This window comes from Penicillium citrinum (assembly GCF_028827155.1).
Source record: "Penicillium citrinum strain IBT 23319 chromosome Unknown utg000008l:1.0-2707905.0:1.0-2709502.0, whole genome shotgun sequence".
In the NCBI taxonomy this organism is placed as follows: domain Eukaryota; kingdom Fungi; phylum Ascomycota; class Eurotiomycetes; order Eurotiales; family Aspergillaceae; genus Penicillium; species Penicillium citrinum.
Window position 1 is genome coordinate 342001 of NW_026622693.1, and position 12769 is coordinate 354769.

Below are 12769 nucleotides of genomic sequence, written 5' to 3' on the forward strand. Positions count from 1 at the left end.
CTCTCTATATCCATTACGACGCTATTCGCACATTTATACTATATTTTTATCTCAACCCATACGCCTATTTAGTAGAAACAGTATTCTGTCCTCTAAACCAGATCTGTGAATCATCGGTCATTCTACGATTAGCCCTGTAGTGGCAAGACCTCAACAGATTCAATTATGGCAATCGAGATCGTTCCACTAGCCAAGTCAGACATCCCAGGTGCTGTAGATTGTGTACAGAAAGCGTTTGCGGATGACCCATATTTCCACTGGGTGTTTAATGATCCTGCGCAGGTACGCTCACCTTTTCCCCACATGCAATCCTAGGCACAAGACTTACGTTTTGAATCTGTATAGTTCAATATTCAGCGAAATGCAGCATCACTAGCTGCTCACTTCGAGTATGGAATCCGTTGCGGGTGTCCCATCTCCGTCGCCAAAGTGAGCAACGTCGTGAATGACCAAAAGATGGCTCGGGATATCCAACTATCACCGGGGACTATCGTTGGAGTCGGCTGGTGGTACTCCCCGCAACCTGCATCGACTCCACAGACTTGGTCCGTTTGGACCCAGGAGTGCTTGTTATCCATTCGACAATTCTTAAATAACGTTCGCTTTTTTGGTCGTGGCGGTCTAAACATCGATCGATACTGGATCTGGAAGCAGGTCCAACAAGATGCACATGAGGCCCTTTGGAAAGATCCGCGAGGATATTACTTCTGTAATATGGTTGGTGTCAGCTCACAAGCTCGCGGTATGGGCGTGGGGAAACGACTGATGGAAAGTGTCATTGAAAGAGCGGACCAAGAAGGTCTCCCCTGCTACCTGGAGAGTTCCAAAGGTTATCCCAATGTGACAATATACGAGAAGATGGGGTTTAGGCTTGTGAAGGAGATTGAATGTGCAGATAAAGGCGATATTTGCAAAGTGAGTGACTCATCTTCTGTGTCATGTTCCCATCCATGGGCTTCAATGCTGACTTTTCCTAATTATAAGCTCTATTGCATGATTCGTGATGCAAAAACGAAATCCTGACGACTTGATGACATTTCAATTATAGTAATGGGAGATGAAATTGGTACCATTTGCGATGCATTCTTAGCATTTTACCTTCTATAGCGAGTCAATGTATTCGGTGTTAACGCATTTTAAGCCTACGATTTATCAAAAACATAATTCTATCTACATTGAAACACAATCTAGCGGCATCGATGAATTTAATTCAAGATCCATGGTTGGATCAAAGGATCAAAACTACCGCAGCTTTTCAATTCCCTTGAGTCATATTCCAGTTCAAGATACAAAGAATGTTAATATTTCGATAGACTATTGCTGTTGTTTTCACTGCAAGGTTACGACTGTACTCATAGCTCCTTGGTTTGCGGTTGAAAATGACCAACTCTTAATCATAAATTTTGCAGTGTATGAGAAATATCCGGTTGGTTATGTGGTTTTATTTGTGTTTGTTACTGAATCAGTCTACTCTGGCTATAAAAGAGCTCTTCATCTTTCTCGTCAATAATTCCTCATCACTCAACTTATCAAACTTTACAATCAACTTTCAGAAAATGATCAACCATCGACAACATCTTGACTCTCTACCACGATGTCATCAGGATGTTACTACTATCCCCCAGGGAGCAGATTGGACTACACACTGCCAACCTATCTCCCTCAGGTTGAGATGGATGTTCACGCAACCATCCTCTCAACCTCCTCACGAACTGTCATCACCAAGGCATTCGTCAATCCATCATCCACAGACCCTATTCCAGAATTCTTTTACACATTCCCTCTGTACGAAAACTCAAGCATCGCGGAATTCACAAGTACCATTGACGAAAGGACTGTCAAAGGTGTAGTGAAGCCAAAATGGAAAGCTGAAGAAGTCTACAAAGAGGTCAAAGCGAAAGGCAAAGCAGCCGCTATTTTTGATCAGTCTATCGACTCTCCAGATGTCTTCAAGATCCGCATTGGAAACCTCCCAGCAGACGAGGAAGTACATATCGAGCTCATTCTTGTTGCAGAATTGAAGCAAGATACTCAGACAAACGGTCCTCGATATAAATTCCCCCTGTCGATAGCACCTCGATATGGTGCTGCTAGCCACGATATTGGATTTCAGACCCAACCCCCGCAGACATCACTGAGGGTAGACATAAGCATGGAAAAGGGCTCGAACATACGCGAAATTCGTTCTCCCGGCCATCCAATCACAGTGACTCTAGGCCGTACATCATCTATGGATGAGATGGCTTTTGAACCGCGCTATGCATCAGTCACGCTTCGCGAAAATGTCTTGTCTAACGGCAACTTCATCCTCACCATCAACGCGACGAACCAAGATCGTCCCTGTTCATTCCTAGAAACGCACCCTACCCTTCCAGATCAACAGGCACTCATGGTCTCACTCGTTCCAAAGTTCACGATTCAATCGGAGGATCCTGAAATCATCTTCGTCATTGACCGAAGTGGAAGTATGGAAGACAAAATCCCAACTCTTCGATCGGCATTGAACTTATTCCTCAAGTCAATCCCAATCGGTGTCCATTTCAATATTGTTTCCTTCGGCACGAGAATCTCCTACCTATGGAAGCGTAGCAGAGCTTGCAATCGAACAAGTCTAGGACAAGCTATCAGACATTCTAAACGCTTTGAAGCTGACCACAGAGGCACGGAGATTCTTGCGGCTCGAGAGGCCGCAGTTGACTCACGCCGAAGGAACAAGTTACTTGATGTATTACTTCTTACCGACGGTCAGATCTGGAATCAGGAAGAATGCATGGAGTTAGTCAGGGAATCTCACAAGACACTCTCGACGCGATTTTTCACTCTTGGAATAGGCGATGAAGTCTCCCATTCACTTATTGAAGGTATCTCCCGAGCTGGCGCTGGATTTTCCCAGACAGTGTTGAACTATGAAGAGCGTGACGAAAGAGTCATCTACATGTTGAAGGGTGCCTTGATGGGTCGTCTCTCGAATATCACGCTTGACATGAATCTGCCTGAGATGATGGACGAGGAGTTTACAGAAATCGAAGGATCCAGGTCCAGTACTGTAACCCCGAGACTACCAGCCACCATCTCATTGTTCGACGAAAACTGCACCGGGTCTAAACCAATTGAAGAATTACATCCACTTCCGAAAGTCCCTGCCCCAGACTTCATTCAATCGCCAAATGAACTCCCTCCTCTGTATCCATTTGTTCGGACAACAGCTTACGTCCTGCTATCGAAGCATATCGATACTTTCCCCGAGAAAATCACCCTTCGGGCAAGCAGTTCTAGCGGTCCTCTAGAATTGGAGATCCCCGTGCAGGATGTAGGCGTTGGAGAGACTGTTCACAAATTGGCCGCTAAAAAGACTACAACTGAGCTTGAAGAAGGAGCTGGTTGGATTTACACGGCGAAGGATGTGAACGGTGACTTAATCTCGGTCAAATGCCCAGCTAGAGTCGAGGAACTGGTTTAGAATAAGTGTGAAAGGCTTGGTGTTTTGTTCCAGGTAGCTGGAAAGCACTGTTCAACGGTGGCTGTGCATGAAGATGGCGAAGAAGAAGACGTCGAGGCCGAAGGTATGCATTTCATTACACTCAAACTGCAGGAGATATTGTCTCTTTTATCAAGCGGTAATAGTCATTTACTAGAAAGGATACTGGTCTTCCTCTTTCGCCGAATCAGTTGGAGCTACCCTGCCAAATGTGCGTGATACCACCCCAGGATGGTCTCAAAGTAGTATTGTCTTTAGATCCAGTACACCATACAGACCTCTGATCCACACTTCAAAAACAGCAGGCGGGATAAATGATGGACGAGGGGTACGAGAAAAAGGGAGAGGAGTTGTGGGATTTGTCGATCCTGGTAGAGGGTAAGTATCTTCATGGAGACTATTGACTCATTATCAGCACGACACTAACCCCACTCTGTTCATAGTGAATCGAGATACATGGACGATCATACTCTATCTCATCACCAACCCGAACTATCAAGGTGCGGAGCGCTCACCACTATTGACTCCGAGTAAGCCTCGTCAGACAACGAACTACTTTCACTTCAGCACGCGCCATATCGCACAAGAAGGGATCCGAAGAAAATGAGAAAAGAAAAGAATACAGCATCTGCGGATATGACGATCAGATATTCAACCACGGTCCCAGAATCGCACCCAGAACGGTCAAAATTGCAAGAACTTATCCACCTCCAAGAACTCGCAGGATACTGGAAATGGACTGAATATCTTCTCCAGAAAGTCGCACTTGATGTGAAACGTACCCAGCGTGATCTGGAGATTCAATACAAGAGCCTGGAAGGAGATAGCATGTCTATTTGGAACCGCAGGTACTTTACCTACATTCTTGCGACTATTTTGGTCGGGCAGTATTTTGAAAACGAGCTAGATGAGTCTCGGGATATTTGGGAATTGGTTAAGGAGAAGGCGGATATTTGGGTACAGGATACGACCAAAATATTAGCGGAGAGTCAACAGATACTCTTGCAGCAGCTGATTGATGGAGTACTTGCACGGGCTTGGGCTTGAGTCCATGTTTTCAATTTTGCTACTTTTTTTCTCTTCTTCCGAATGCTTACAATTTTCATCTGTATTGCTTTGCTTCTAACTTGATGTATTCTAACTCAATCTTATTTGCTAATTGAATGAACCATTGCTAGTAAATTTATGGGAACGGACGATCCGATCTAAAATTGAGTCTACATCGTACCATAGTATCGTATTAATGTGGGTACTCTACTATAACTATTAGTTCTAGTAGAGTCCCCTATACTTCAACCACTGTACTATATCAGGTAATACTTATGAAATACTTCTACAATTGATATTCGGATACATCTATTTTATACCTTCCGAATATTAATCTCTCATCTATGATATACATATCTGTACAGTAAATGTGAAACAATGTTTAGGCAACCCAATTGTGTGCAACTCCACCAATCGGCGTGCGCGGCCACGACAAGCTTTGAATGGGTCATTGCTATTTTGGTCCCTTTTTGCGTAATCAGAATTACACTCAGTACTATCCATAGTATGAGATAGGATCTCATTTTATATAATAGAATGCAGGAGGAGAGAGTAGGAGAGTAGAATAGAATAGAACAATCATTAGTTAATGATCATAATAATTGCATTATTACCACTCATACATACTAAAATGTACCAAATGATACAGAATATATGAAGTACACTAAATTCGCAGATCGGAGGTGCCAATTCTGAGCCATCCGACGCATCCCGTCGATTTTTCTTTCTTTTCCTCTTCTTTCCTTCCTCTTTTTCTCTTCCCACTTTCTTTCTCTCTTCTTCATCACCTCCTTTCACTGATGAATTCACCACTTGCGCATCTCACCATGCACTGACTCAACTACCTATCGAGTCCATTTGATCTCATCTTATCGCCCCAACCACCCCCCCCCCACTCACTCTCTTTCTCTCCTCCACCGCTCCTCCACTTCTGACTCGAACTACTCCGTATTAACTACTACCCTAATACGAGTCTTCACACCATGGGTCTCACTCGAGCTGCCATCATTGTCATCGTCCTAGTCGGCTGTCTAGCCGTCACGGCTCTAGGCGCCGCTCTCTTCAAATACTACAATCCCGGCGAAGACGAGGGCCGATATAACACTTCCTACGAACAGGGCCAATACATGCGCACCGTGCGAATGCGCAATTATGGCCATTTGCGCGCTGAGTCTCTCGGTCATGCTAAAGATCTTGAATCCTGCTGTCAGTATCTCATCTATCACATCTTTCCATCTGTCCATCTTTCATTTCAATCCATCTTATATTGACTCCTATAGATACTCCCGAAGGATCATACTATCCACCTCCACAAGAATCCCACGCCACCACCCCACATTAACTCCATCACTTTCGTCCCTCTCCCTATGTCCTCTCTCTTCTTCTCTTCCCAACTCTGTGCAAATGAGAACATGGTCTCCCTCGATGGAATACTGGATCTGGCTGGCCGATCCGTTCGATCGGCCATTTGTGCGTCACATTGCATTTGACTTTGTATGATTTCTGAACGTCCATAACTGAATGAATTTACGATTGATCTTGATCTGCCATCTACCTCAATTTCTTTGTTTATCTTGACTTTCTACTTCTTTTTCTACTTTTTATGTTTCAGTTCCAAGGTTCATCCCACCTTGCACCAGTGGAACTGCGACTAGACTGACGTCAAAATGCGACAGCTTCACCATCAACAATCCTTACATAGAAAATCAACAGGCTGATGACAGCAGATACTCAAGACATCACCATGTCGCAAATCCTATCATCTTTACCACCAGAACACCCGCTATCTCGTGCGCTATGGGATTTCGCCTCGCAGTGGTTCCTCATCCCTCAAGGCACCGGCATTGTCGGGCTCATCCTTTACAGATTCGACTACCAATTCAATGGCCTACACACCCTCGCAAAAATCGTCTGGATCTATACAAGCGTACTCCCGGGTTTAGTGCTCTTCTTCTACATTCTTCGCATACTCGTCTATCCTAGACATGTCTGCCGGCAACTACCCATTAGTCTCGCCGAGACATCCTGTCTCTCCAGCATCTCCATCGTATTCAGCTCCATCCTTCAACTCGCCTCTCTTATGTACGGTGACCATGCCGGCCTCCCCATTTGCATTCTCTGGTGGTTCAGTACCGCATTGTCTGTCATCGCCTGTTTGGGTATATCCTACAAATTGGCATGGGACTAGCTCTCGCACCGGCCGTCGACACCCTGATCCTATACCAGCACCTTCACCATATTCACCCATCCACAGACAAAGTATACCAAGATATGATTCTCTGCGGGCCATTCGGACAAGGCTCATTTGCTCTGCAGATCCTAGGCGAAGCGGTTGTCAAAGGCAGTTTCGCCAAGTATAACCGGGGCACGATTCTCACAGCCGCGGCCGCGGGTCCGATCGGTTATATGAGTGAATTTCTCGGACTCGTCGTTTGGGGTTACGGCGTGTTCTGGTGGTGCTTGGCCATTCTGAGCATATGTCATATGCTGGGCGACAAGGGTTGGCGGGCGCTCGGCTTCAGTCTTTCAACCTGGTCCATGATCTTTTCCATGGGTGAGTGTGAATCTGCGAGTTCGCTTTGCTCTTCTAACCAGCGACAGGGCGTTTTCACCAATGCACCGGTGGAGTTTGGCAAGATTATGGACTCACCAGCCTGCCGGGTAGTCTCCACGGGGCTGTTACTGCTTCTTCTCGTCATGTGGATTGGAGCGCAGGTTCTCACGGTGTGGGGAATTATCACCGGGCGCATTCTGGGATTGCAGCAGGGTTGGAGGGGTAAAGGGAAGACTGTGACTTCGACTGCGACCGACAACCATCTTAGACAAGCCAAGGAGGCCTAGCTATACGCGGATAGAACATACGCGGATAGAATGGTGAAGTCCGGAATTCAAACGTCCGAAAGGTCCTAAAGTCCAAAAGTCCAAAGGTCCAACGGTATTCGTATTCCCAACGGACTCGGAGTCATGTTTGATCCTTTAGACCGGCTCTCCATCGGACGAATCCAGATCCGAGCCGGTAGGATGGGGCTTGATGCTTGGCATTTGACATGGTGGTAAAGATGGATCATGAGGATCACAAGGATCTGCTTTGGGTCCTTCGAGTCATTCTTGGCCAAGAGTGGCCCGTAGAATGATTGACCGGATTTTGAGGCATTGCTCTCCCCTAAGAGCTTCAGGCTTCGCACTGCGCCCTGTTCATATTCTGCCTCGGCTGATCAACACTCGCTCTGCCAATCGCACTGCTTATCTCTTGCCCTACAAGGGCGCAGTGAAAGCCTGTTCACTTGACATTCGGTAAATCCGGATGCTGGTTGGTCCGAACACGAGAGACCTCCAGTAAGAACGGAGTACTTTGGAGAGGATGTCTGAAGAGTCGGTGACGTCTTTGTTATTAGTCCAAAGCTAGTGTGGACTTAGCGTCTCTTGGTGAATGGAATATGGTCTGTCGCAGTGATAACCGAATACGGAGAAAAGATGCTTCACGTCAACCCGCGAAACCAATCGGTGTGGACGGACAGAATCAGGCAGGCGAATATCAACCAGTCGCAATGATCAAAAAGCCCCATCTTTCCGTTAAACTGTTTCGATGACAGGATTCAAGTTGATGAGCCAAGATGGGCAATCAATTTGACTTACTCCACTTTGTCAGATGGTTCGTGCGAAAAAAGATAAAAAAAAAACACAAAAGTAAATACGAGTACGGCAATGTCCAGCCAAGCCTAAGACTAAACCTGGGCTGAACAAGGCTGGTCCGTTTACGTTCTTTTTATATAATACCCTCTTCTTCCAGAAAAATCTTGTGTTTCTTGGTTTTTGATTCTTCTTTTTTGATTTCTCATGGATATATCACTATGTTTTTACAACCGCTGCAGCACAGTATGAGCTCACCTTCGGTCATCTATGACAGTGATACTCCAAGTGCTGGCGAAGATCGGTATGTTCAGTCCCAGCAAACCACAAAAATATATTAAATCGGTAGAGATTACGCAAATGGAAAAACATCGAGACTAATCAATAATAGACCCTCTTCACCACGCACGAAATTTCAAGCCAGCTTTCAAATCGCTCGTCCGCCCCCAAAATCATCATTACGGCTGGCCCCCAAACTGTTACTCCAAATTCAACAACTCGCCCCAAATCATCGTCCAGTTCCAGTCCTAGGGGTGTGGCAGCCACCATTTCGCAGGTCAAAATTGACACGAGACTTTGCACAACGGCCCAAACTACGCGCAAATGATATCTATGCCACTCTCGACGAACCCTTCATCATCAACCCACACCTTCGCAAACAATCCACCAAATCCGAGCAAGATCAAACAGATTGTGCAGCAACCAGAGACATTACAGCTGCACTATGCCAATCCACTGACTCCGATTCCCCTTCTTCAATTCACTTCCGCGATGCGCAATGCAGCTGGTCTGTTCGCGCCAACATGGCAGGACCAAACCACGACACTCCCAGTTATCGATTTACTTTAAAAGACGAGAAATCGCCAGACTCGGAGACCCAGCCAGGGCGAATTATCCTACAATGGGAAAAACGCCAGTCTTCTAATAATTCCAGTCCGACTTCTAGTCAATCTCAGAATAGTCCTACCGAACAATTCGTCTTGATGCTCATTGATCGCCAGGCGCGACGAAAGAGTCGCATTGCCACTATGACCCCCGGCGGGCTGGAGGTATTTGTGCGCAAGAGTTCCATTGTCGAGTCTCTTCGAGTTTGTTTCAATTTAACGAATCCGTCTGCGACATTGACGAATGGGCGGGATCCGCACGCAGTTTTGGAATCGTGGCTATATACCCACGTCCTTACTTTAGGAGTGTGGGTTGCATTTCAAGAAGGGTGGTTGGGTTAATTTTAACAAATATCAATATAAAATAAGATTCAAGAAAGAAGGAAAAAAAAAACCATAAGAATGGCTTGTATTTCTATGTATTTGTAGTCACACTAACACTCTACTCAACTCCTACTTCCGTAATCCTTCCAAAGAAGCCTTAATCTGCAGCGCCAAAAGTCTCGAATAATACCGACAAAGCGCCAGATTACCTCCCATAAACCAGAATCCAGGATGACCACTACTGCGCCAAATATTTCGCATTTCACCTTCCTCATCCCATCCCCAAACATCACCAACCCGATCAGCCAATTCATCGCCGAAAATCACGCGTGCCTGCGTACGCATATTCTGATATCCCGTCGCAAACACAATCTCATCAGCCTGTACCTCTGATCCATCCTCAAAACGAAGTCCATTGGGGAGAACCTCGCTGATTTCTAATCCGTGCTTGACTTTCACCTTGCCGTCGATAATCAATTGACTCGCTCCAACATCGATATAGTACCCACCACCACGCTGGAGGTACTTAATCAACAATCCAGAATCCATCGGTCCCTTATCAACCTTGAAACCGGCCTTCTCCAAACCTTCAATAGTCTCCGCATCATTTTTGTTCGTCGCCTGGGTGACTTTCGTCTGTTGCAGTTTGAACAAAGGAGGAGGAATACTCCATAGATAGAGATCAGCGTCTTCAGTCGGAGGACCCGCTTCTTCATAAAGACCCTTCAAAGCGATATTCACAATTGAATCAGAGGAAACAACACAAGTTGAGCTCCGTTGCACCATCGTCACATCATACCCCTTCTCGAAGTAATCTTGTACAATGTCATGACCGGAGTTACAACTACCGATAACAATGGCCTTTTTCCCAATACTTCCCTCCTGAGCTCCCGGCCACTCGGAACTATGACAGAGTCGATCACCCTTGAAATTCTCCATTCCCTTGAAAACAGGCATATTCTTCTTTCCAGAGTGCCCGGTGGCTTGAATAACGTGTTTCGGATGAAGGGTACGAGTCTCGGAGGTACCATCCACATTCTTTCGCTCGATCGTCACAGTCCAGAGTTTCCTGCCTTCGTCCCAGGAAGAAGACTTGATCTCGGAACGAGTCCAGACATTCAATTCCAGTAGTTTAACGTAGGACTCGAAGAAATCGGCAAGTTTATCCTTTGGCGTGAAAATAGGCCAATGGGTCGGGAAGGGAATGTAAGGCATATGATCGAACCAAACAGGATCATGGAGAACAAGCTGGTGATATCTATTTCTCCAACTATCACCAATCTCATTCTCCCGATCAATGATCAATGTATCGACATCGAGCATTTTCAACCGGGCAGCAGCAGTAAGACCAGCCTGACCAGCTCCTATCAATAAATTAGCTCTGTCTTTCACTTCAAGTCTCACTCTATGCAAAATAGGTTTATAACATACCAACAACAAGAACATCCGGCTCGGTTCCATCGTAATTTCTCGCCGCATCCCGATGATCCAACCAATTCTTCCTACCACTCTGAGCCCCATGTTTAACCCCAGCCGGACGATTCAAACCAAGTAACTCCTCCTTCCCCTTGATACCAACCAAAGAAGTAAACACCGTAAAAAGTTTCCAATCACTTCCATCCTGCGCAAGTCTAACTATACCTTCTGCACTCCCAACCGAGCTACCAATTTTAACATAGAATTCAATACCATGGACTTCACCAATGGCATCAATTGGTCCAGCGTGCGGTGCTCGAAGAGGGGAAGATCGATCAATTTCAATTGATAAAGACGAAGCTAGATCCCCCGCAGAAGAAATGTACTCCGCAATCTTCGATGGGCCGGATAAGGTCCTGAAATCCCAGGATAGAACAAGGTGATCGCGCCAGTAACTGTTCTCCAGGAAGAGGGATTTCAACGACGACCAGTTCGAACTCCTGATCGAATCATTGAGCTTTTGGATCAGGTCGGATGCGATTTTATCGACTTGGTCGGAGGTTGGAGTTGTGGTACTGGTGGGGGGGCAGTGTGCCTTTGGGAATATTGAAGGAACCTGGTTCGACTCGTTCGTGAGATGGTACAGCCATTTTGTGTCGTGGCAGTGTAAGAATGGAAGGGAGGGGGGTTGAAAGGAAGAAAAGAGGATGAAAAGATTTTGAATTGTTTGAGTAGGAGAGAGTAATAAATAGGTTAGTTTACTACGGACCGATGTGGTGGTACTTAAATTCTTTCAGTTCAGCTTTGCCATACTCGAACCCCGCAGCTACTTCAGCCCACATTGAACTATTTGCGGGGCATTCTGCAACTATACACAGCTTACACTTCTAGTATTGGAGACTGTCCGTACATCTTACAGTTAGTGCTAAATTAAAGCATAGGTTATATTTCGCTGAGTACTCGCAATAATGTTTAGAGTTATTTAAGAACTTGAAATGGTCAAGGCTAGATCTCATCGAGATTGTTCATAGTGGAGACTGGCCCGTTTCTGCGGGGCAAGACGGGTGGACAACAAATACATTTACTGATTTGAGTAAGTGGTGTTTGCTGCAGTGTGATTGGGATCATCCCATGCAGGTCACCTGGCTGGTTTTTTTCAACTTGAGACGCACATCCCTGTCTTGCTGGCACAGTGTGATGCGAGCTCACTGGGTCATAAATCATAACCTACCAGATTCTCCAAGTGACAAGATCGTTGCCTGAGAGTTTCCATTTTATATATCAATAGCATAGTATGCTGTCCCGTGAAACTCAATTGCCCAAAATGAATCCCAGGGTAATCAGCACAAAGTCAAGTCCAAGTATATAGCTGGATTAGAAGGTTTATCGTGCCTAGGGATAACCTCGGAGATCCACTGGTGTTGGCAAGAGGAATATGGTGAGTCTTTGTCGACTGTGGATAACCGAACGATGTGTAAATTAGGGCTAGCTCGTATCGAGGAATATGATGTCAAAAATGAAGTCAGAAAACAAGTACTAGCATCATTGGTCTAGTGGTAGAATTCGTCGTTGCCATCGACGAGGCCCGTGTTCGATTCACGGATGATGCATTCTTTTTTTTCTCATCTCATCTATATACTGGACCTCACGTAGCCAATTGACTCGTACTGTACAGGGATAAGAGCTCCACATAACTACCTGGCAGGCCTTTATGTGGAGCAAATCCTATTTCATTTTTGCATATCAGTTGCATATCAGTCACAACAATGGATCAAATCCGAATTCATGAACATATTCAAGCTGTTACAATCCATTTGACTACCAACTAACAGCGTCACCTGCTGTGAAGAAAGACTGGACGAAATTATATTGCAAGTCTTGCGTGTATACTTTTTAATTGAATCAATAGACGATTAAACGCCAAACGCCAATGAATTTCAAGACCAAAGCAAACTCCCAAGGAAACATTTCCATCCCAGTTATTCCCGTA

The 12769-nt window shown here is 45.5% G+C and overlaps 7 protein-coding genes across 7 annotated transcripts; 6 read left to right on the forward strand and 1 right to left on the reverse strand.

The window, feature by feature from the left end:
* Positions 1-165: 165 nt before the first annotated feature.
* Positions 166-1023, forward strand: N7469_008562 (GNAT family N-acetyltransferase; the record flags this gene model as incomplete). The annotated part of the gene is made up of 3 exons (XM_056647480.1): positions 166-282; positions 346-915; positions 985-1023. 3 exons carry the CDS (start codon positions 166-168, stop codon positions 1021-1023), a joined length of 726 nt encoding a protein of 241 aa, XP_056497245.1.
* A 571-nt stretch (positions 1024-1594) lies between these two features.
* N7469_008563 (VIT and vWA domain-containing protein) lies at positions 1595-3460 on the forward strand (the record flags this gene model as incomplete). The annotated part of the gene is made up of 1 exon (XM_056647481.1): positions 1595-3460. One exon carries the CDS (start codon positions 1595-1597, stop codon positions 3458-3460), a length of 1866 nt encoding a protein of 621 aa, XP_056497246.1.
* A 332-nt stretch (positions 3461-3792) lies between these two features.
* Positions 3793-4525, forward strand: N7469_008564 (uncharacterized protein; the record flags this gene model as incomplete). Its single annotated transcript, XM_056647482.1, has 3 exons — positions 3793-3856; positions 3922-4008; positions 4146-4525. The coding sequence occupies 3 exons, from the start codon at positions 3793-3795 to the stop codon at positions 4523-4525; spliced, it is 531 nt and encodes a 176-aa protein (XP_056497247.1).
* Positions 4526-5508: 983 nt separating this feature from the next.
* On the forward strand, positions 5509-5867 carry N7469_008565 (uncharacterized protein; the record flags this gene model as incomplete). The annotated part of the gene is made up of 2 exons (XM_056647483.1): positions 5509-5731; positions 5806-5867. The coding sequence occupies 2 exons, from the start codon at positions 5509-5511 to the stop codon at positions 5865-5867; spliced, it is 285 nt and encodes a 94-aa protein (XP_056497248.1).
* Positions 5868-6703: 836 nt separating this feature from the next.
* Positions 6704-7366, forward strand: N7469_008566 (putative malic acid transport protein; the record flags this gene model as incomplete). Its single annotated transcript, XM_056647484.1, has 1 exon — positions 6704-7366. One exon carries the CDS (start codon positions 6704-6706, stop codon positions 7364-7366), a length of 663 nt encoding a protein of 220 aa, XP_056497249.1.
* A 1037-nt stretch (positions 7367-8403) lies between these two features.
* N7469_008567 (uncharacterized protein) lies at positions 8404-9381 on the forward strand (the record flags this gene model as incomplete). Its single annotated transcript, XM_056647485.1, has 2 exons — positions 8404-8459; positions 8547-9381. 2 exons carry the CDS (start codon positions 8404-8406, stop codon positions 9379-9381), a joined length of 891 nt encoding a protein of 296 aa, XP_056497250.1.
* Positions 9382-9492: 111 nt separating this feature from the next.
* Positions 9493-11429, reverse strand: N7469_008568 (flavin-containing monooxygenase; the record flags this gene model as incomplete). Its single annotated transcript, XM_056647486.1, has 3 exons — positions 9493-10727; positions 10795-11279; positions 11356-11429. The coding sequence occupies 3 exons, from the start codon at positions 11427-11429 to the stop codon at positions 9493-9495; spliced, it is 1794 nt and encodes a 597-aa protein (XP_056497251.1).
* Positions 11430-12769: the final 1340 nt, after the last annotated feature.